Source organism: Taeniopygia guttata, chromosome 19 (genome assembly GCF_048771995.1).
Source record: "Taeniopygia guttata chromosome 19, bTaeGut7.mat, whole genome shotgun sequence".
Taxonomy (NCBI): domain Eukaryota; kingdom Metazoa; phylum Chordata; class Aves; order Passeriformes; family Estrildidae; genus Taeniopygia; species Taeniopygia guttata.
The window spans coordinates 795,412-816,962 of record NC_133044.1 but is presented as its reverse complement, the minus strand read 5'-3'; the positions used below and the strand labels follow the sequence as shown (position 1 = coordinate 816,962).

General features: G+C 47.0%; 1 protein-coding gene and 1 long non-coding RNA gene across 11 annotated transcripts in view; one reads left to right on the top strand and one right to left on the bottom strand.

Annotated features, from left to right (window-relative positions):
• The first annotated feature begins 44 nt into the window (after positions 1-44).
• Positions 45-4,657, top strand: LOC121470916 (uncharacterized). Its single transcript, XR_005982213.2, has 2 exons — positions 45-607; positions 1,971-4,657. It is a non-coding gene; the product is annotated as an uncharacterized lncRNA (long non-coding RNA).
• Positions 2,885-21,551, bottom strand: part of NF1 (neurofibromin 1) — a 73,191-nt gene continuing 54,524 nt past the window's right edge. For 3 of the 10 annotated variants that reach the window (XM_072916737.1, XM_041720057.2, XM_041720059.2), the window contains 19 exons: positions 21,079-21,272; positions 20,593-20,733; positions 20,088-20,367; positions 18,762-18,976; positions 18,548-18,609; positions 18,307-18,421; positions 17,382-17,483; positions 16,364-16,504; positions 15,893-16,019; positions 15,208-15,339; positions 14,535-14,670; positions 13,632-13,789; positions 12,659-12,781; positions 11,852-11,979; positions 11,274-11,374; positions 10,670-10,812; positions 10,517-10,563; positions 9,662-9,878; positions 2,885-7,009 (listed from right to left, as the gene is read on the bottom strand). In XM_072916737.1, coding sequence (XP_072772838.1) covers positions 6,867-7,009; positions 9,662-9,878; positions 10,517-10,563; positions 10,670-10,812; positions 11,274-11,374; positions 11,852-11,979; positions 12,659-12,781; positions 13,632-13,789; positions 14,535-14,670; positions 15,208-15,339; positions 15,893-16,019; positions 16,364-16,504; positions 17,382-17,483; positions 18,307-18,421; positions 18,548-18,609; positions 18,762-18,976; positions 20,088-20,367; positions 20,593-20,733; positions 21,079-21,272 — 2,705 coding nt within the window. In that variant the 3' untranslated portion in view covers positions 2,885-6,866. Of the gene's footprint in view, positions 7,010-7,067; positions 8,626-9,661; positions 9,879-10,516; positions 10,564-10,669; positions 10,813-11,273; positions 11,375-11,851; positions 11,980-12,658; positions 12,782-13,631; positions 13,790-14,534; positions 14,671-15,207; positions 15,340-15,892; positions 16,020-16,363; positions 16,505-17,381; positions 17,484-18,306; positions 18,422-18,547; positions 18,610-18,761; positions 18,977-20,087; positions 20,368-20,592; positions 20,734-21,078; positions 21,273-21,551 lie in introns of those variants that run through there. The other 7 variants (XM_072916734.1, XM_072916736.1, XM_072916741.1 and 4 more) reach the window with 6 other exon arrangements.

Below are 21,551 nucleotides of genomic sequence, written 5' to 3'. Positions count from 1 at the left end.
CCCGCGCCCTCAGGAGCCGCGGAGGGCCGGGAGCGCTGTGGGGCCGGGGTAGATCGTTCTGGGGCCGGGATGGATCGTTCCGGGGCCGGGGTAGATCGTTCTGGGGCCGGGATAGATCGTTCTAGGGCCGGGAGCGCTCCGGGGCCGGTGCGGGGCGGGCCCGGCCCGGATCGTTCCCGCGGCCGAGGTCCGGGCAGGGTCCGGACCTGCCGCCTTCCTGCCCTACAGGGGTAGCCAGCGGTGGCTGCAGCAGCGCAGGAAAGCACTTCAAGCCTCCTTCCAGCTTGAAGCCTGAGCTCCCTGTTCATCTGGCAGCCACCCCAGTCAGCCTCCTCCCCTCGCAGCACCCTGGGCTCATCCTGCAGAGCCGCTGCTGCTCCCAGAGCTCACCTGGCTGCGAGCAGCACGCTGTGCACCAGCCAAGGCTGCACAAACCTGCAGGCACGGGGGAGTTCAGTGCTGGGCTGGCCAGGCTGGCTGAAGTCAAACCTGCCCGTTGCTGCAGACACGTGCCTGCAGCAGGCGGTTGGTCTGTGAGAGTGTAAATGAGTAACTTGGAGAAACCGCAGTCATGAGCAGGATTGTCCTTCCTAAATCACTGATTTCTGTAAGTATTTTTCTGTGAAAAGTTCCTGATTTGCCTCTACCTTTTTGTTCAGAGCAGTCAGGAATTAATACTAAATACCCACTTAAAAACTACAAATTGTGTCACACATGAAGTGGAAAAATCCATTGGTGTTGAGACTTTGCCCTTTTGATGTCCCTAATCTGAGGATCTCAGAAGTTTGTCCGTTAAGAATTCCCAACCAACGGCCACCCTCGGCTGTTAGCGTTGAGCAATTCCAGCATTTACAGTGCCTGGTGGTCAAACGTTCAGGGATTTGTCAAGGTCACAGTCAGAGCTGGTAGCAGACACACATGGGGACCACATGCTGAAACCTCTTGTGGTTTCCTTCCCCCGTGTCCTCACAGCCTGAGGAGGAGGAGGAGGAGGAGGAGGGCTGCATGAGCAGCTCTTCAGCATTTGCACTGTCTTGCTGCACAGCCAGCTCTCCTGGGCAGACCTTGCTCTCCCAGTACCTAACTGGGGGTGGAAGCAGCAGAACAGATATTTCCAGTTTGTCTGAAGGACAGTATGCTACGAGGAAAAAAAAAATACTATTTAATAGTTCAAGGGGGATTTTCTTGAGCATATAGTTACTCCTGGCTATTTATAGCACTGTTATTTAAACATCCCAAAAGATCCCATCGTCAGAGGTTTTTTTCATGATTCCTTTGAAGAACAAACCCGTACTTACTTGAACAAGTCACATCATGAGAGTTGTTTTTGTACCCTTTCCACCCACACAATCCTGGGAGTGATTTTCATTTGAGAGCTTGTTAACCAGAGGAGCAGCCAGCTGAAGAGCCCCTGTTGCAAGGCACAAAGGATTCACACCTGAACCGAGGGGACCCAGCGCTGCACAGCTGCAGGAGGTTGGCTTTGGCAGTTCTGTGACACAGGTGGCTCATCCTCACCTTAGAGCTGAGTTCAGGTGTTCTGTCCCCTGTCCTCAGAGGGCCTAAGGGGAGGACAGACACGTTAAACACATTTGGTAATGGCATAACTGACCAAGTGCTATGAGAGGACCTAAGGGAACAGGTATCTCACCTGGGACAGTGCCTGGGGCACCTTCACCAACAGCTCTGAGCCATCCTGGGCTCAGCCATGAACTATTTTCTTTTCCACCTTGTGCAGTTTTTAGCTCCAGAACAGAATTCATTCCCCAAGTTCAAGTAAGTTCTGCATTTTTACTTCATTATTTTCCTTAGTAAAATATTTCAACATCAGCTGGGTAGGAATTTTGAAGCTATTTCCTTAGACCGAATTGCCTGCTCCAACAGTGCAATTTTCCCCCTAAATACAGTTTTTCCAACTGTGTCCATAACTAAAATAAAACTCTCCTTTCATTCCTTCCCTGTGGCTGCAGTGTATTTGTGATCTCAAGTAGCAGGGAGGCTCCACTGTTCAAAAAAGGAACTTCAGGAATGTTTTTGACAGCAGTGATTGAGCAGGTGCTGCTCAGGAGCTGGCTCCTGCCTGGATCCCACTCCAGCTCCAACTCAGAACTAAGGAACATTTCCTCTGAAGTAAAGAAAATGAAGTTTAACAGTTCACACACTGCTGCTCTTCCACTCGTGCAGCCCCAGCTGGCACCAAGAGCACAACAGGAATCACCTGTCCAGGTGTCTGCAGGTCTGTTCAGCGTGCAGGAACAATGAGATGTCTCAGAAGTCAATGCAGTCACACTTTAATGTGTCTTTACATCCTTTTACGATTCACAAAGTCAGAATATAAGTACTTATACACTTTTAATGGGGAAGTAATGTATCCCCCTAAAAGAAAAATAGATGTGATTAATCATTTGTCAGAGAAGTTGCCTGACAGCTGAAACCTCAAGCTTCTAGGCAAAAAAAGCTCAAATAGACAAATTATACTGAATTGTTCTTTAAAGACCAAGCAGCTGTTTTATTACAATATTAAATTTACATTTTAAAAAGAAATATTCTGATTTATTATTCAGTTATGATAATCTTATTGAAGTGACATGAAAATCATGACAATGGGCTTTCTTCTTCCTCAGTCACCACAGGCAATCTCAGCTCTATGGAGGATCCCACACCCAGAGCAGCACCAGTCTGGGAAGACAAACCCCAGACACTGGATTTTAACTGGAATCTTAATTTTCCCCAGAAAAAGTGGTGTGTTGGGCTCTGTATCTCGGCTGGATCCCTTGGTTCAGCCCCAAAGAACCCACCCAAACTTGTTCCAACAGAGAGAGGACATCAGCCACCACCAATACTTCACCCTGCAGCCCCTGGAATGACCTTCGAACAACTGGGAGCAGGTTCAATTTACATTTTACTTCAAAAAAAAAGGGGGAAGTACATACATGAGGGGAGAACGGGGTGAACAATAATTATCTGAAATTTCCACCACTCTGACCCACAGCTCCCAGCGGCCTGTGGCTGGGGCCAGCGGCTCTCCGGGCTCACACCTGTGTTTGACAGCACGACCAGGACCGGGACCACAGAAACCCTGGGGCAGCCGAGGCCGGAGGGAAGCAGTGAGATCATACACAGGGTGAGCGTGTCGGACACAGCTTCTGCTTTAAATGATGGAATGCACCAGCAGGAGGGAGGAGTAGTTAACAGTTACTAACACTAGAATAATCAAATTTGTATGTTATACATATACAGCAACTAACTGCTTTACAAAAAAAGCAAAATAATACAATATATTGTCACATGTATTTACAGTGTAGTAAATATACTTTTCTGTCAAATTTTACACAAAAACTATTTACAGGTGAATATACTGCATAAAAAAAAAAGGTGGGACCAACACTCTGAGTGACTGTCTGTGGTTTGTTGCATAACAATAGGACGTGCTTTGTGACTTCGGAAAAAATTAACCTTAGAATGAAACAGAAAAAGCCCTAAAACCTACAACCCGGGCCAGAGCCAGCCCCGGCACGCACCGGGGGCTCAGCCCACGAGACTCAGTGAAATGTTCCCTGTCCTGGGAAACCTCATGCATGGTAAAGCAGAAACATCGGCATCATTACAGGTAGGTTATGCACTATTCAAATACTACTGAGTTACCTTTAAGTCAGGGAAAGTACAAACACAAACAGAATGTTAATTGTCTTTACAGTACTGAGCTGTGGTCAGTGTGGGGCAGGGAACGGGCTCTGAGCCAGGGGGTCACACACGCTCCCCGGGAGGGTGTTACATGGTACACGTGTTCCAATGGGATTTTTCTGAATTTTAGGTTTTCATGTCAGAGCACAGGGACTCTGGGGCTACAGCTCCAGCCCTGCAGCAGAGCCTGGAGCAGCAGCCACTGCCCGCGGGCTGCCCGGAGCGCAGTGGCACTGGGGACCCTGGGATGGGGCTCCTGCAGGTCAGGTCAGGGCTCACACCCACACTGTCACCAGCAACAACCTGCTGGTCACCAGAGAGCAGAGCAGAAGGTGGAGAAAGGATGGAGCAGCCCGGGATGGGAGCAGAGCTCCCAGGGCTGGAATGGGATGGAGAGTGCTCAAACAGAGAAAGAACAAAGGAACAAGGATGCGAGAAAGAAAAAGAGGCAAATCCCAGCAGCGGCTGCTGGAGGGAGCAGGAGAGCGATGTAGTGACAGTAAGGCACTCAACAACTAATTACTGATGGGAGTTTAATCATTACACAAAGGCCATGGTTCCCTGGGAGCCAAGCACAAGCTTCCCAAGCACCAGTACTAGGAAACAACATTCCTGTCTATCAGGGCACACACGATCCCAAATTAAACCTTGTCCATCAGCAGTCCTTACACCTCAATTCACACATTACCTGACACAGGTGTCTGATACCTCTGCCCTGCCAGAGTCCAGGCCCTCTCACCAAACCTCTCATACAGGGAAAACTCCAACCAATTCCTTCCAGGAAAGAGGAAATTCAGTTTTGTTCACTGACTTTATGAAGAAACCATTTTTTTTCAGCTGGGACTGAGAGCCTGGAGTAGTTCTCACAGGAAAGGTGACGTTCATCCCTGTCCCCTCCGCTCCCACATCTCTGTGCTGCAGGAACACAGCAGTTCTGATGGAAGGTCACTTCTGACATGGACAAGGCAGAACAGTGAAGGGCTTGCTCTCTGCCCAAACAAAATCAGTCGGGTACTTCCTCTGGAATGACTGTTCCTGTTTCCAGGAGACCTGCTCATATGAGAAACAACTGAAAACAGCACACCACCTTTACAAGAGATTGTTTTCCTCCTACATATAAATCCTCAGGCTTCTACAATTCCTCATCCGCAGCAAAATGGGAAGGGCTGGAACCAGCCTGACTGGGCACAACCCAGTGCAAACCCCAGTGACAACAGGGGTGGCTCCTCCTCACAATTTGAGTTGTGAGATGACAATGGTTTCTTCTACCCTGGGGATCCCAAACCCAAGGCTTGAGCCCCTGCCCTGTCCCTGAGCCCAGCTCAGCCTCATGGCCCTGCTTAGACCCCAACTCTGTGTCACCAGTGACCACGTTCCTGCCCTGGCGCCTGCACCACCCGAGTGAGGTGGTAATTGCACCAGTTCATCTTTCTAGCCTGTTTATTCCATGACTGCTAATTCTAAGTTTTCCTCTTGTTTTGGCAAACTATTTGCATATGAAGTTTGTGTTCATAGTTTTTCCAGGACTGTAAACAAATTAAAGAAATTGTTATTTTATGAATCAATACAATAAAGGCATTTTTATTTACATAAATGTTACATTGTTACTGTGTGAATACATGGGAATTATGTGCTATAGCAATAAATTGGAACCCTTAATTGTACCATTCTCTAATAATTTAGCTGTGGAGTTTGATATACTGAAAGCCACTAACAATTGCACTGGAGGACTGGCTTTTACCTAATGGATATACTTTTTTTTCCTTTAAAGCCACTGAAGGGTTGTTAATTCCTACTAGAGCGGAGGGATCTGAAACTGGGAAGCGGATCTGTTTCGGAGCAGGATCTGTGTGAGCCCCAGGGACACAGCCCCTGCCAGCTTCAGCTCGCCCTGACTCGGGCACCCTGCACGTGCCCACGGGGCACCGGTACCTGCAGCGGGACCAGCAGCGGGACCAGCACCGGGACCAGCAGCGGGACCAGCAGCGGGACCCGCAGCGGGCCCAGCACCGGCACCTGCACCGGGACCAGCAGCGGGACCCGCAGCGGGACCCACAGCAGGACCAGCAGCGGCTCCTCCCTCGCCAGCCAGCGGCACGTGCCCGTGCCCAGCCGCCGGTGCCACCCCAAGAGCGGCAGCAGCCACAGTTTGTGTGAGCCCCGCAGGAGCCCGAACCCACCCCCGGGAGGGGACTGCTGTCCCTGGGATTGGGCACAGTGTCAGTTAATTTAAATTCAGGTACCTTGAGCAGACGTGGCTCTTTCTGTCCGTGCTCGGGCAGCACAGGGGCAGCTTTGCCACACACTACCCCCAGAGCCGGGAAGGAATCCATCCCATTCTCCCTCCATTCCCCACTGGATATTCTGCCAGGAGCTCTTGAAGGTGTGCATTGTTGGGAAGGGCAGAACTAAAGCAGGTGCTACAATGACAGCTCGAGGCTCAGTTCCCAGGGATTTTCCCCTGTACAACTTCCTCAGGGAAGATAAAGTACAGTTCCCCCCTCCCCCCCCCCCCCAAAAAAAAAAACAAAGCTTTGGGAAAAAAGCCAGTTTGTCCAGTCTGGTCCATGTACAGTCCAACTGTGTGAAGCTTGGTCTGGGGAAAGAGGGATTTCTGCAGCCTCCTTTTCCTCTCCCCTTTATTGCTAATTACCTGAAATTTAACCTCATCCACCACTTCTGTTAAGCTCCTTGTACTGCAGCTATCATGAACTTCTTCTCAGTGTGGTAAAAAAAAAGCACACAGCTAAAATCTTATAGGTTTGGATTAAAACCAGGGTTAGAGAAACTTCCCCGGCTCAGGAAGCCACTATTACCTTGAGGCGTGCAAACAGGGTTAAGGATCAACACTTCCCTTAGCAGGAACACCTGAGGCCAGAGCAGACACAGCAGGGCTGGGGAATGGCTTTGGATTCGAACAGGACACGGCTCTGCAGCGCTACAGAACTCCAACCTCCCCCGGGGCACACGTGTGGTTCTGAACACCGGCTGGAACCGAGCACGGGGATGAAGGTGTTAACTCAGGCAGTGGGTCAGGAGTTGATCATCTGGCAACGTGGCTGACTGACGGGATGAGAACTGTACAGGTCAAGTGCAGCATCACACCCTGTGGAGGGCCCTTTGCGAGGGGCCGCGCGTGTCAGTCAGGTCCAAACATAAAAAATAAAATTAAAAAGCGACAATCACACGATCTTTTTGATGCTGTGACGCTTGAAGCTGCCGGCGCTTCGCTGCTTCTGCACTTGGCTGGCGGAGCCGTGGCGCATCCTCCCGCTGTTGGCGTGGCCGGCGGTGGGCGAGAGCTCCACGTTCTCCTTGTCGATCCCTGCAGAGACACAAGCGCTGCCTGAGCGCCGCTGCCCCGGGCTCAGCCGTGGGGATCCCAGAGGGGCGGGACTCGTGAAGGCCTGACCCTGCCCACCAACCCAGGAGAGTTTAGAAAGAATCAAATACGATTTGTGGCAGGTGAGGACTGCAGAGCCACTCGCTCCTGCCCTCCAGCCTGTGGGGCCGGTGGAGGGCAAAGGGAGAGTAAAACCAAGAAAACTTGGCTGTCCTGCTGGAAACAAGTCTGCTTAAGTGAAGGAAGGAGGAAAACGCAAAACAAACCACCAAACTGACTCTTAATGAGTGAAGAAACAGTTTCCTAAGGAGTGTCTTGACAGGACACAGGCACAGAGAAACTGAGGCCGGGACTCTTTATGAGAACTGTGCTGAGTTCAGCCCCAGCAGTGGCTGGAAGAGGCTTGTGGGGGTCAGGATGAGAATGGCACCAGACAGGTTTGTGCCCACAAACTTAGACCCTTCTGAGAAGCTTTTTATGTCCTTGTCCTGCAGAGCATAACTCTGTTATGCTTTGCTAAAAGTCTCCCATCAAACAAACCTCAAAACTGAAGTGCTTTAGTGAAGACCCCAGGCTGGCACGACGCCACCACCCAGTGCCTGGTGCTGGAGCCCTCAGCAGTGGTTTCAGGCACTGTCACTGCAGACCCAACAGCCCAGAGCTGGGCTTAGTGCAGACTGCTCCTGAGCAATTGTTGCTCTTTATGCTGACACTGCTGTGAGTTAACTCCTGCAGCAGCCCCTCCACGTAGCTGCCACACTGAGTCTGTCTGGTGAGTGCTCACCAACACTCACACCCATGGGACAGGTGCACCACCAGCAATGAAGAGCAGGACAGGTGGTTTTATGCAACAGGATACAACTACAATCAGCAGCAAAAATTAGGATGTCTGACAGCAAATAGAAAAGTTAGAACAAAGTTCTGTTATAGTAAGTGACATATCCACAATTATGTGCAAGAAATTAATTGGTGTTGGCATTAGTGAGAACAAAGAACACCCTACACACTCAGCACAGGGACAATGAGGGCTCCAGCCAGAGGCTGCACCTTCCTCTCCTTGTGTGAGTGGCAGCACAAAACTCTCAAACTATGCTGAGGACAGGCATGAGCAAAAAACTCTCTTCTGCAGCTTTCTCTTACTTCTCCACACAAAGCAGAAATGCAGAAGTGTGCAGCTCCTGATTTACTGCCCCACTGTCTCCTGCAGTTTCTCTTTGCAGTTTCGTGTCTCTTTGCCCATGTGTCCCTGCAGTCAGAGCTGAGTCCTGGTGAGTCTAAAGAGCTCACACCAAACAGTTCATTTTAGCTTCACACGTGCAGCGGAGTATTTCCATATTAAGCATTCATCTTGTTACCAGATTTATTCTCAAGGCTGTGGGTGACTTTGTCTGCTCTACCACCAGGTATTATTGGCATCCCCCAAGAAATGCACCAGCTTAGCACTTGCTGAAGCCATTCCCATGTCAGAAACTGCTCCTCATGCCACAGCCCGGCCCTAACACAGCTCAAGCAGCATTTCGTGCAAATATGATGAAAGAAGAGAGTACCTGGATGAGGCAGCTGCATGAAAACTGCAGACTTAGAGCAAGGCAGAGAAGCTTCACAGACACAGAATGAAAGAAATAAACGTAAGTGAATAATGTCCATGAGACAGGGAAGGGGAGGGAAAGGAACAGAGATGGTGACAGACAAACCATTTATAAACAATGATCCTGCATAGTTGTTTCCAGATGCAAGAAATGAATTTTTCATGTATCTGTAACTTAGTATTTATAGCCATAATAAAAAAAAAACTCACTTGGCTGAAAATGTTTCACTTAACTGAGTGCTGCTGAACACGTGGCCTTCACACTGGTGTTCTACATTTAATTTCCAAGCAAACAGTGCTCAGAGTGCCAGCAGTGTGTTGTTTCAGACTCACTATTAACCTGAACAAGTTCCCTAGTTCCCAGGTATGTTTGTGGAGACTCTTAACCAGCCTTTGACAAAAGCCATCTGTTTGCACAGCACTTGGAAGGAATGTTTGACAAGTTGGATTAATTCCTTCCTCTCAGCTTGTAAAGGAAGAGGGAATGGAAAGTGGGGCAGAAGAAAGGAGGACATTCACAGAGCAAAATGCTTCTTTCCCTTGCAGAGACCCTAATCTTGCACCATCACCTCATCCTTGGAAACGAACTGCTGGAGCTGCCACGATGCTGTGTTCCAAACAGAAAGATACTGCCCAGAATGTCCTTCCACACTGACAGCAAGGTATGTTCCCAAAGAAATCCCTGTTCTCAAACCACTCCAACAGCCCTGCCTTACTCCTGCTGCTCCTCTGCACCCTGAACAAACCACCCAGTGCCTGTGAGCCAGGGATCCCCTGCAGGGCACATGTTCCACATATAGGTGCTGCTGTTCGATGCCCTTAATTCTCTTCCCTTCACATGGAGTGACCTGGGAGACAATTTTTGTGCTGGATAAAATCCAAGATCTGAATCAACAGGGTAACAGCTCAGGAACAATTTAATATTCATTTGACTCCACAGTGCACCAATGTTTGACACACAAACACATCCAAAGAGCCAATGAGGCTCCTAAACGAGGAAATTCCCCCATTTCCCCCACCCAGATGGTACCAGAACAGGCACTGACCTGGGGAGTGCTGGGAAGTGGCAAGTGAGGTCATGGAGTTGGAGAGGTTGAGGTTTGCAGTGATGCTGAGCTGGCTCTGCACCGCTGGAGGATACGGAGAGGTGGGGGTCAGGAGAGATTCTTCACTGGTTTCCTCATCAATTCCAGGCAAATACGTGTCAATCAAGGCATCAAGGAACTTCACTATGAGCTCAGCATAGTCTGGGATTTGGGTTTGCTGTGGGAGATGGGGGGAAAAGAGATTGTTCTTTCCTTTGTACTTTCCTGTCAGTTTGAGCTTTGCTCCAGAGTTCACTCTCAAGTCACACTGTTTTGCCTGCAAATTTTCAAGAGCATTTGATGTATCTGTAAAAACTGATTTGTGGCCTTGTCCAGACGATTCTAAATGTACACACTACAGATCAGATGTCAGTGTGATCTCAGTGTGTGGGAACCCACAGGGAACCCACAGGCACAAATCGTATTTGATTCTTTCTGCCCCAGCCCCACACCTGGGCCACCTCCCTTGGGATGGTTGGACACACGGGCAGTGCTCCACTGGCTCTGCTCCAATACAAAATTTTGCCTCCTGGAATCATCACTCTTATCAAATTAACCCCCTACCCTGTTTCATACATGTAATGAACTGACCCTGGGAGCAGGAAAAGCTGTACTCACGCACCTGGCTGCTTTTACTCCACTTTGGTAACTTCTCTATCACAGCACCTGCTGCAGGCCCAGGGCTGTTCTAGCCCTGGTGGTGCCCCTGATGCTTTCTGCTCACTCATAAAAGAAAGATGCTCCTTATGAGCATCTTTACTGCAGTGCCAACGTACCCAGAAAGGCCAAACAGCCCAGACCCCACAGAGCTCTTACCTTGGAGAAGGGGCCAGCAAACCTCCACAGCCCATTAAATCCAAAACCTGCAACAACAAAAGGAACAGCACCGTGAAAGCCCAGCTCTCACCTGACAGAGAACAGAGTGCTCCCAGTGCAGCACATTTTTTAAAAAAAAGGAAAAATATTTACTCTGTAGATAGGATGTTTGGTATTGGGGTGGGGACTCCTCATGGTAGACAACACTCTGCACAATCCCATGAATTGGATTCAACAAGTTTGGATCCTGGCACAGCGATAAAAGGGTATTTATCTTGGAATCCAATAAATTATGCCTGAAGAAAGGAAAAGTGGCTCAGTTTTTGGTCATTAAATAAAAAAAACCTGCAGTTCCCAACTGACTTGAGCAACCAGTAGTTCAGGTGGGATTTTCCCTCCCCCTGCAGTGATTCCAGAACACAACTCCCAGCTCTGTTCCATGAGGACTCTAATGATGTGCTCAGGTCAGTTTGTGAACACCTGCTCACCTTAATTTCTGACAGCTGGGTTTCCTTTACACATATTCACTCCAGCAAAACTACAGCAGGTGTCTAAAGAAACACCCAAAGAGCACCTGAACTAGGCTTTAAATCAGATTTGAAACACTGGGGTCACAAATTAAAATCACCCAGCATGGACAGACTGCAGCCTATAACCTCCACACAACCAAGTGCCTTGCAGATGCTTGTCCTGGACCAGAGACCTCTAAAGAAAAGCCAGGTACAGAGTTATTGAAACCAGAACTTCAGGTACTCACACAACAGGAAAGACCTTTGGGAAGACAACGCTGGCTTCTGCTAAATACTCATAGAGGATGCGCTGGTCGAACTCGTCTGTGGTGTATTTCACCAGCGTGGCCTGGCAGGGAAGGAGCCATTAGTGCACCTGGGTGGTTACAGCCTTTGCTTAAAGGGTTCTAGATTTCTGACTACCAGAAAGCAGTGTTAGAAAAGATTGATTTATGTCTCTGTTGAGAAACAGCAGAACCAGTTGGCAACAATTTGTATTTTGCCAATAAATGTATCTCATCAGTTTTTTACACAACTGAGTCTTTCTAAATTGTAGCTGGAGTGGGAACTACTGGGGTACAGCTGAAGAAAGTGCTATCAGACTGCACCTCTATGACTAGTCAATGACTTTGAATTATCCTAGGATTCCAATAATGATAATTTCTTTTAAACTATAATATATTAATAACCATTTATTATAGTTTGTCATAAACTCATAAAATAGTTTGTCATAAACTCAGCCAGGAAAAACTCCAAGGAATGTTTGTTTTGCTGGGAGATAAAAGGACATCAGAAAATAGCAGACAACACACAGAAGAAACCTTACAAGAACTGTAAGCAGCAGTGCTTGAATTTTTGGGTCAGTCAGAACTTCTTCATCCAGGAGGACGTTTGACTCGGAAACGGAAACTTTCCGGAGGTGCGGGTGTTGCTGTGGTGATATTCTCTGGGTTTCTGCCAGATAAAAAAGAGCAACTCATCCAGAGCAAAATACACCCAGAACAAGTCAGAATCAGGTTCTGCACACCGGAGTCAGTCATGTGCAAACCTCAGAGCTCACCGGCCTCGTCACGAAGGTCAAAGCAACGACTGCGCTGTAGGGCGGCAGCACTGGACCACTACATGGGATGTGTTATCAGATGGCAAACAAAAACCCCAATTTCCTCTTCAGTGAAATACAGGCCCAGGGGTGTAAGTACCAAATTTAGGGTCAGGCAGATACAAGAGAAGAACCCTGGTCTTGCATTGCAATTGGGGGTGAGGGCACAGGAAGCAGATGGGGGAGAAGATGAAGAGAGGCATTCCAGGCATCAGCTCACGTTCCATCTCCTGCAGGAATTTGCAGCTGGGGCTTATTAACTTGTAGAAGGCCAAATGCTATTTATTTCATTGCATTCCTCTATGCAGTCCCTTAGAGCTGCCCTGATTCTGCACCTGTAAACTGAGCAGCTCCAGTGCAGCTGCCAGAGATATGAAGGCTGCACCCTGCAGAAGCCACTGCTAAGAAAGGTGCTTCTCCCTTACCTTGGAATAACCTTGGTAAGTACACACTGAATTTAGAAATAGTCCTTTGTATAGATATACAAAGCATTTATAATTAGTATCATTCTTAAAATGTTATCCTGTGTCTCACCCATTTCATAATCATTTTCGGCTACTCTCCTCATTTTGGGAGGCGTTGTGATTCCAGATTCCATGTCTTGCCTTTTAGGAGCCTTTGTGTCCGATATCAAATGGTCAAAACTTTTCCTTGTACCTAAAAACAATTTATCAAGCAATTAAAAACATTAAACCTAAATCCATATTCCAACTTTTTCTGATTTTCTGGCCACGCTACTCCCCTATCTACCATGTGTTGACAGGAATCTGTGGACCTTTTCACCATTTTCAGGGATGGGACAGAAAATATGATCACACCATGCCGCTCTCCATCACAGCTTCCAGAGTGCTTCACAATACACAGGAGGGAGCATGCAATTAGTCAGGGGGGCATGCCATGGACTCCTGGCCCCCACACAGAATACACATGCCAGGACGTGGTTACTGAAAAGGAAGCAGGAAAGGGCTGGAATGAAGGAAATGCCCCTGTTCTTCCACCTGTGTAATGCCAAAGGGCTCCCACAAGTTCTGCAAAGCAACTCGGCTTGTTTCTCTGATACACGAGTTTGTTGTAAACATGATGCACTGAGAAGCCATGAGTACAAATCAGATTGTTTACACACATCTACCATGTTCTGGGACCATCTCCTCCAGCCTCAACCAGAGCACTCAGTGAAGAAGCTAAAAGTCCACTTCCTGGGTTTGCTGGAAAGGGCTGGGAGCACAAACTGGCACTAGGCACCTTCGGGATCTGGAATATCTTTTTTTCTCCACTTCAGCATGCACATTTTGAGCATTGCTCTCGCTCCCCCCCTTTGTTACCAAAAGAACTGAGTCCTCTTTCAACCGTCCAGTGCCCTGAAATTTGCATTTTGCAGAAACTGCATTTATTCCTCTTCATCAGGAATAAGCCCTTAAAGCCAGAACTAATACAAAACCAAATTTTCTCCAGTAATGCTTCCCAGGGTATTCTGTAGACAGATCAATAAATTAGTTATGTTAATAACCTAGAAGTTTTTTAGTGTTGGCTTGTGAAGGCTGCCCCATGTCCAAGCTCATGGATTTCCGGGTGCGAGGGCTGATCTGTCCCACTGTTGGGTAACTGGCAGCCAGGTGTCTGTCTGACCCCTTGGGGGATGACCAGGGCTGGTGTTCCTTTAGTGTCCTGAAAGTGCAGAGAAATTAAATTAAGAAAAATCTTAAAACTGTGCTATTTAGGCAGAGGATTTTCAAGCAGCCAAACTATCCATTCTTAAACCCATCTTTCCTACCCGGTTAATTTCCCCACAACACATAATAACAAATAGTAATTACTTTGCTTGCAAAGTTGTCTCAGCTAGTGAAAACAAACAATCTGATGCCAATGTGATGCTGAAGGGATAAAAAATAACCCAATTAAAAGAACACTAGCAAATCAGCCTATGGGGCAGATGAAATCTATTTAGTAATCAGCTACTCCAATCTCAATGCTAAAAAGAGAGATCATGAATGAAGTGCTCCCTATTGAGGACACAGGCTCTCCTTGGCACTTCCAGCTGATTTCCTGGCTGATCTCTCTGGCTGCACACCGGCTGTAACAAGGTGACAAGGTTTCCCAATGGCACAGACAGCTCCATGCACTGGAGCTCTTAGAAGGACAAACTAAATGTTCTTCTAAAATATAAATGAGATTAAATCAGGTCTTGTAGAAAGATTTTAGCAAAAGGTTTAACAGCCTCCAGAGCAGTTAAGCTCTGGAAATTCAATCTGTATGAATTGCACATCCAAATTTCTCTGTGACTCCTGTAAGGAGCAAATTGCTCTGGAGCCAATGCAGCCCATGGACTCAGTTCTCAGCACAGCACAGCTCGCTCACTGCAGGAACCAGGCTTTGTAATGTGGGGAACTGATCTAAAAGTGAGACAACCAACCTGTAGCTAGTGTCACTGTGATGGATGGGGTAGGTATCCATGGGAACATTTTCCATTGAGACGTCTGTCAGCAAGAGAGACTTCCTGTGCTTGAGGCTGCAGCGGCTCCGCACCTCCTCCGACACCGTCAGCAGGGCTGCAAAGACAGCACAGGCAGAGCAAGGGAAGCTTTCCACACAGGAACACAGTGAACAGTGAAACAACATTCCATCCATCTGCATTTCTTACAGGCACCAATGTACATTCACATCAACACCCCTGAGCTGCACTTACACCTTAGGAAATGTACAGATTAAAAGCAGGTCATTTAAAAAGAATTCTGTTTCCCATCCAGTTACAATGACAAGATTTACAAATTTGCCCTCACATGCTCCCAATTTCTATATCCAGATCATTGGAAATTTGAAGGCTGTCAGGCATACTGGAGTATTTACACCAAGAAACCTCCAGCCTCCCTGATGAAGTCCCAAAGCTGCAGAGGATGTGCTCTGCTGGCAAAGCCCTCAGTCTCCACAAAGCCTTCCCAATGTGCCCACCCTGACCACATTCCTCTCCACCAGTTACAAGTTTTCTTTGTGCTGGTACAATTTTAGCAACCTGAACCTGAAGGAATTCCACAATATTCCCGTCCTTTTCAGTCAGCTCAGACTAGAAAGGAGGTTTGGTTCATTACCTGCCAGGTAAGCCACGCTCTGGGTGTTCACCTCAAACTTGTCACAGTTCCTGTGTTTGTTAACCAGAGCAAGGAGTGTGTGCAAAATCCTCACTGTTCTTGCTACAGTGGTAGGAGAAGGATGCCTGTACCCTAAGAAACAAAAAATTGTATTTAACTTCTGAATCCATATTTATGAAGCACTAATATTTTGAAAGCATTTATAAGTATTTTCCAGCATGTTCTCAGACATTCCATCTCAAGGGTAAGAGAGCGCAGTGCTACCAGAAATGGCACATTTAGGACTAATTCTTTCTATCCCTCCCGTCAAAACTGCATAATTTCAAATGTCTGTGCATACATTATATCTGTTATCTCACAAATCCGTCTTCTAAAAAACCCAGTGAGCCTGAGCACAGGCAAACAGGGAGAGACATTCTTGGAGAAAGAAGTAAAAGACTGCAGCAAATGAAGCTCTGCACCCTGTGACAGTTCAGAACTTTCAGCAGCAGCACTACAAACCTTCACAGGAGATGCATAAAGGAAATCTGGTGAAGTCCTTTAATCCAAGAGTGTTTAATTCTGTGTCTACTCTGTAATCCAAGTTAATCAAAATCCATCACCCAATGTGGCCACTTTATCCCTTGACTTGTTTTTATTCCTGAAGTAAGAGTCATCTCAAACAAAGAGCAGTATGCACTCTTACCTTTCAGGAGATGTCCCACTAGTGCAAAGTTAAAGTTGGAGTTGAAATTCAGCCCAACAAAATGATCCATCTGCTTGCAGTGCCATTCGAGTGGTCTCCTGATCTCCATGAACACTTCTTCTGGGCTCTGACCCACAAAAACAAAATATAAGAGCACCTCAGCTGAAGTTACTCAGGACATGTCAAGTTTGTTGGGTTTTTTGTTTAAGTGACAGAGCAGTTTTTTCAGAGGCTACAGGAAAACATCAAACACTTTCTCAAAGATCACATCTGTACATTTCTGTTCCAGTTTCCAAGAGAGTAAGGACAAGTACTCTCCACATCTTTATCTGCGGATACCACCCAAGTGAAACAATTTCTAATGCAAATTCAGGTTTAGTTGCTTAACAAGTGTTCACAAGGACAAAGCTGGGTTTTTCCCCTTTTCTGTCAGCCCTGACTGCTGCCATGAGTGCAGGCCCGTGGGCTCACCTTGTCGTTGAACACGCGCAGGCTGTCCAGGGTGTGCAGGTTCTGCTCCAGCAGGGCTGTCCCTGCCGAGTACAGGTTCACCTCATCCAGCTGCAGCACGGCCATGGCCACCCAGAACAGAGCCTTGTGCATAGGGGAGTCCTGCAGGGAGAGAAAGAGCCAGCAGTGCCCTTTAGAGTCAGTTCCTGCAGGTGAAAGAACAACCAGGACGGAGGGGAGGGTTTGTCCCCCTTGTAGCAGGTTTTGTCCTCAGCCAAATTCCAAAGGACACATGCTCACATGGACCTGTTAATGCACTTCACAGGTGAACAGTAGAAAGGAAATTAATTTCAAGCCTTGTTTGCACCTCCCAAGCCATTCCTCCTCACCTCCATCCCTTCCTTGCTCCGTGTCAGAGCCACACTGCCCTGTACCAGCCTGACCAGAAATGGGTCTGTGGTTCTCCATCTGAACGTGGACTGCAGCTCTGCACACAGAACTGGGCAAGCCCTTCCTCACCAGAATCAGAACCACACACAGGAAGAACTGGCACTCAGCACATCCTGGGTCCCTTGAGCTGTTTCCAGAAGAGTTTTACTCACCACCAGGAGCTGCACGAGGCTCTTTGTTCCTGCTGTGGCCCCGGTGTGCTCTGAGGCAGGAGCCTGGCAGTGGCCCTGGCTGGCTGAAGGAGCAGCACCCCAGCCCCGGCCATTCCCCCAGCCCTGGCGTGCAGGGCAGCAGCACACACAGCTGCAGGCAGCACTGGAGCCTTGGGAAGGAACGGGCACAGCCTGGGCACAGCCTTTGCCCAGCTGCCAGCCCCGCTCCGCGAAGCAGAACAGAACATTCCCCAGCATTTCTCAAGCCTCTGCACTGGTCCCACAATCTGCCACACTTCCCATATGTGCTCCTTCCAAGCATGAATCACAGTGTGAACTTCAGAAACCCCAACATTTAACTTGTATTTCTGAGATTACACCCATAATCATAATTTACAAAATACATTCTCTGTTTATTCAAAAAGCCAGTGATTTACCTTGTTAAGAAGAGGCTGCAGCTTGGTTAGGGCTATAACTGTGGCTTCTATTAGAACTTGGCTATTATAATTATCAGGGCCTTTTAAACAGCTCTCAAGTCCCTTTTTGAAAAAAGAGAGTAATTAAAAATACAACCATAATTACATTCTGCTTTATAAAAAGATCAAAGCTCTGCGCAATAACTGTTTTTCTCAATTACTTACAAAGCCTGAGCTCATTTTAAACCAACTCTCAAGAACTTTTCCAAGCAGAGATTTAGACAGCAGAAATAAATGTATGACTGCACAATGTGTACCCTAACAGGCCGCAGGGGTTGTAAGAGCTGTAGGAAAGTTCTTTTATCATTTAGACACTATTCAATTAAAGTTTATGTCTATAAAACTCTAATTAAATGCTTAAAGGACACATATTTAGTACATTGTTCACCTGCTGTGGAACACAACCTGCTTTAGAATGATGGAACATCATTGTCAGGGCAGGCACCTGCTTCAAAGTTTTCTGATATAAATCAGCACTTTACTATATTTACCTACAACACATGAAGTCATTCACTTCCTTTAAGAAAAAGGAAGCTATGCATCATGTGCATGCTGGTAAATGCTTTAACAGAAAATTTCTCATTTATTCAAATACTGACTGCTGGATCCACCATGTCAGGAGTTTTAAACACAATACTGAGATCTATTGATACTCTAGAAGTCGCAGCAGTGGTGGAACTTATTAAATTTAAATTCAGAAGCTACCAAATCCATTTAAATTCAGAAGCCTGGCCTACAGAATGTGTATTTCCAATCAGTTCTATACAAGAATATGCTAGAAAAAACATTTATCCTAAAATTATGCCAAGTTCTATATCTGATGGGAAGATAAAGCTAAAAAGAGCTACTTAATGAGTCATAAAGGAAAAGAGACAGACCCATATACCTTGCTGAGGATTCGGATTATTTGTTTTATTTGTCCATGAGACACTCGTTTACTTATACAGCCAAAGACAACCAGTGCTCTGGGCTGCAGGGAGGGGTTGTACTGGAATGCAAACCTGTGAAGAAACAGAGCACACTGCATTAAACAACATATATACAACAAAATAAATGTATAACAAAAAATGAGAACTCTGGGTGTACTGCACAGGCAGGGAGGGCTCAGGGTGAAGTCCACGACTCACTTTTGAGCTAGTTCAGTCCACTGGTCCAGCCACTTGCACGTTGGAATATCCCTCATACAAGCCTAAAGAGAAACAGATTGTTTGAATAGATGTAACATGGAGAAAATGTGCAGAAGTTTGGCTCTCAGAAATCAGCTGTTAACTGTCAGCAGGGAGGAGGCACATCCCCAGCCCTGCTGCCTGTCCCCCAGGGTCACTCCCTGTCCCCACACACCTCCATGATCTCCAGCAGGGCCTCGGTGACCGTCTCCAGCGAGGTGAGGGCGAAGGTCTCGCGCTCGTAGGAGCCGGGCGAGAAGGACCTGTCGCGGTAGCTGGAGCGGAACGCGATCACCGCCGCCGACTTCACTTTGCTGATCCCAAACAGCAAATAAAACTTGGGCAGAGAGAACTCAGTCAAGCTCAGCCTTAAAACTTGCTTGGTCTCCTCTGTTGAATAAAGTTGCACGTATTAGATTTACACCAGGGACATTCAAATTCGTATTTTCCTCTCCCAGGGACACCAACAGCCAAGGTCCCTGTGCCCATTCCAACACCGCTCCCTTTGCCACTGCCCCGCATCGGGCACAGCAGCCCTGCTCGCCTGCCCTGACTGCTGAAACCAGCACGAGGAGTGGATTCCAGAGAGTGCTACAGAGGAACTTGTTTAATGATGTGGCTCTCTGTGTCCTCCTCACAGTGATTCAGAAAATGGAAACCCAGAGTGCTCCTGCTCTGAAATACCGACAGAACTGGAAGTTCAAACTGTAGCAGACTCTGCTTTTGGCTCTGGCACTCACATGAAGAAAGACACTTAAAGCAGAAGAAGATGATGGATGGCTCTACTCAGGCACTGACTGTCTTTACAGTTGTGACCTTTCAGTTGATTTCAGTGCACTTCAAACCCACTGTGTGAGCAGGAGGCTCAGCGGCCCTGTGCATCAGAGCACAGACACACAGCCACCTCTGTGCGCACACCCACTCTCCCTGCTGATATGTACAGACATAAAATGAGATTTCAGACACTTAAGAAAATACAAGATCATATAAATTTCGAATTTTTCTTCTGCACAAAATTCAGTCTGGTTTTACACTGTGCTTCTGGGCTAAGAAGTGCCAAATTGCTAATACCAATTATTTTAGGACTGCTAAAATACAGCAGTAGATAAAATACCTGTTTTAACACTAACTTCACCATTCCCTTATGTAATGGATATTTTTGTTACCATGTTATGCAACCCTTCACAAGATGTACATGAGCCAGTTTTATCAGAGATGTATTTTCTCCTTTGCCTTACCAGAAAAATCACTGGTACTTTCTTCTCTTTTTCTAAAACCCATTATACAAACAATTTACATTAGGCACCTGCTCCAAGTAAGATATTTTTTAATTACATACTCATTTCTTGTTGATCATATCCTCATTCTGATTTCTATTCATGCTGAACTACAACCCACTATTTTCTAACTCTCAGAATAGTTTGCAGAGAAAGACAACTCAAATATTTGTTAAACAAATTAAGGATGCAATCAGCTTCATTGAAAATCCAAAAAAGCTCACCACTGAAGTGAAGCTGTGAACAAGTGCAAAGAGAGTGAATGATGTTGATGACGAGCCCATGAGTGGAAGCTCTGAGGGAAAGGGGCCCCGTGGCCACCAGCAGAGTCACCACGTGGAAGAGGTAGGGGAGATGTGCAGCCACGTCCAGGGAGTTGTTGAAGGAGAGCATGAGCATGTACCGAGCCAGAATGGCAATGTCATCCCACATCAGGTGCTGCTCCAGCGTGGGCGTGGGGGACAGACAGGTCTTGTCAATGATTTTACACATCCTCCCAATCACCTGAAAAGAGGGCAACCATTTTGTTCTACTCAAACAGGGAGCACAGCTCAGAATTTCAGTAAAAACCATCAACAATTAACACTGAAATTACTCTACTGCTTGGAACCTATTTTATCATGGGTTTTGCATTGTTGCCTGTCTTGAGTTACCAGAAAGCATCTCAATGTCACATTAGTAAGTTGAAATTATTCTACAAAAGGAAATGAAGGCAAAGAGAGAACTCACTTTGCTTGACACCAGTTTGACATTGCCAGAAGCCAGTGCTACAGCTGTGTCTGCCATCACCTCAGCTTTGATGGAGCCCAAGCCTCCCGTGGCACTGGTTTTGATGAAACTGTCCAGCACTACATCCAGGAGATCTGTTATCTGACAGAGAAAAAGAGTCAGATTAACTTCACTTTTCCACCGTGAACCACCAGCATTCATTTATTTAGCTGAAGATGCACAACTATCACAAACTGAAGCATCCATTTTAGTGACTTGTTATCCTTTTGGCAAAAAGCCATATGTAAAATTTAGAAGCATAAAGCTGAATTCCATTAGGCTTTAGTACCAGCAATTCAGAACTAGAAACTATGATTTAGCACTATTTCTATTTCATTTTCCACTTTAAAGTACAACTCTTTAAAAAATGCTGACCCCAGTAAGAAGAAACCTGATTCGAAGTGCAGGAAAACACACGTCTGTTTACAAACGATGCAGAAGCGGTACCTGTCCCAGGCTGCCCCATATCTTGGCCTGAATGGAAGGGTACATCTGCTTCTCGTTGATGGTCATGGTGATGAGCTTGTCCAGGATGGCAGTGACGCGCTGGCGCTTGGCGTCGTCGTTGTGCTTGCAGAAGCGCACCAGGTTGGACAGCCAGGGGGTCATGTACTCCAGGCACAGGTGCTTCAGCTCAATGCCTGCAACAACACCACCCGTCACACACGGCCAGCACTGGCCTCCCTTCATCAAGAACTCTTCCTCAGCATTTTCCTTTGTTTTAGTGGCTAAAATAATCACTGTACCAGTTGAGCAAAGAACACTGGGCCAACAGAGAAGCTTCAAAAAGGCAGGGCAAAAGGAGAGAGCAACAGAGCCAATGAGGAAGCTCTGTTGACTAAGCTAGATCTAAAATCTTTTTAGAGATTAGAATATTTTCAAATTCATGGTTGGCACTAACCAGCACTGCAGTTACTTAC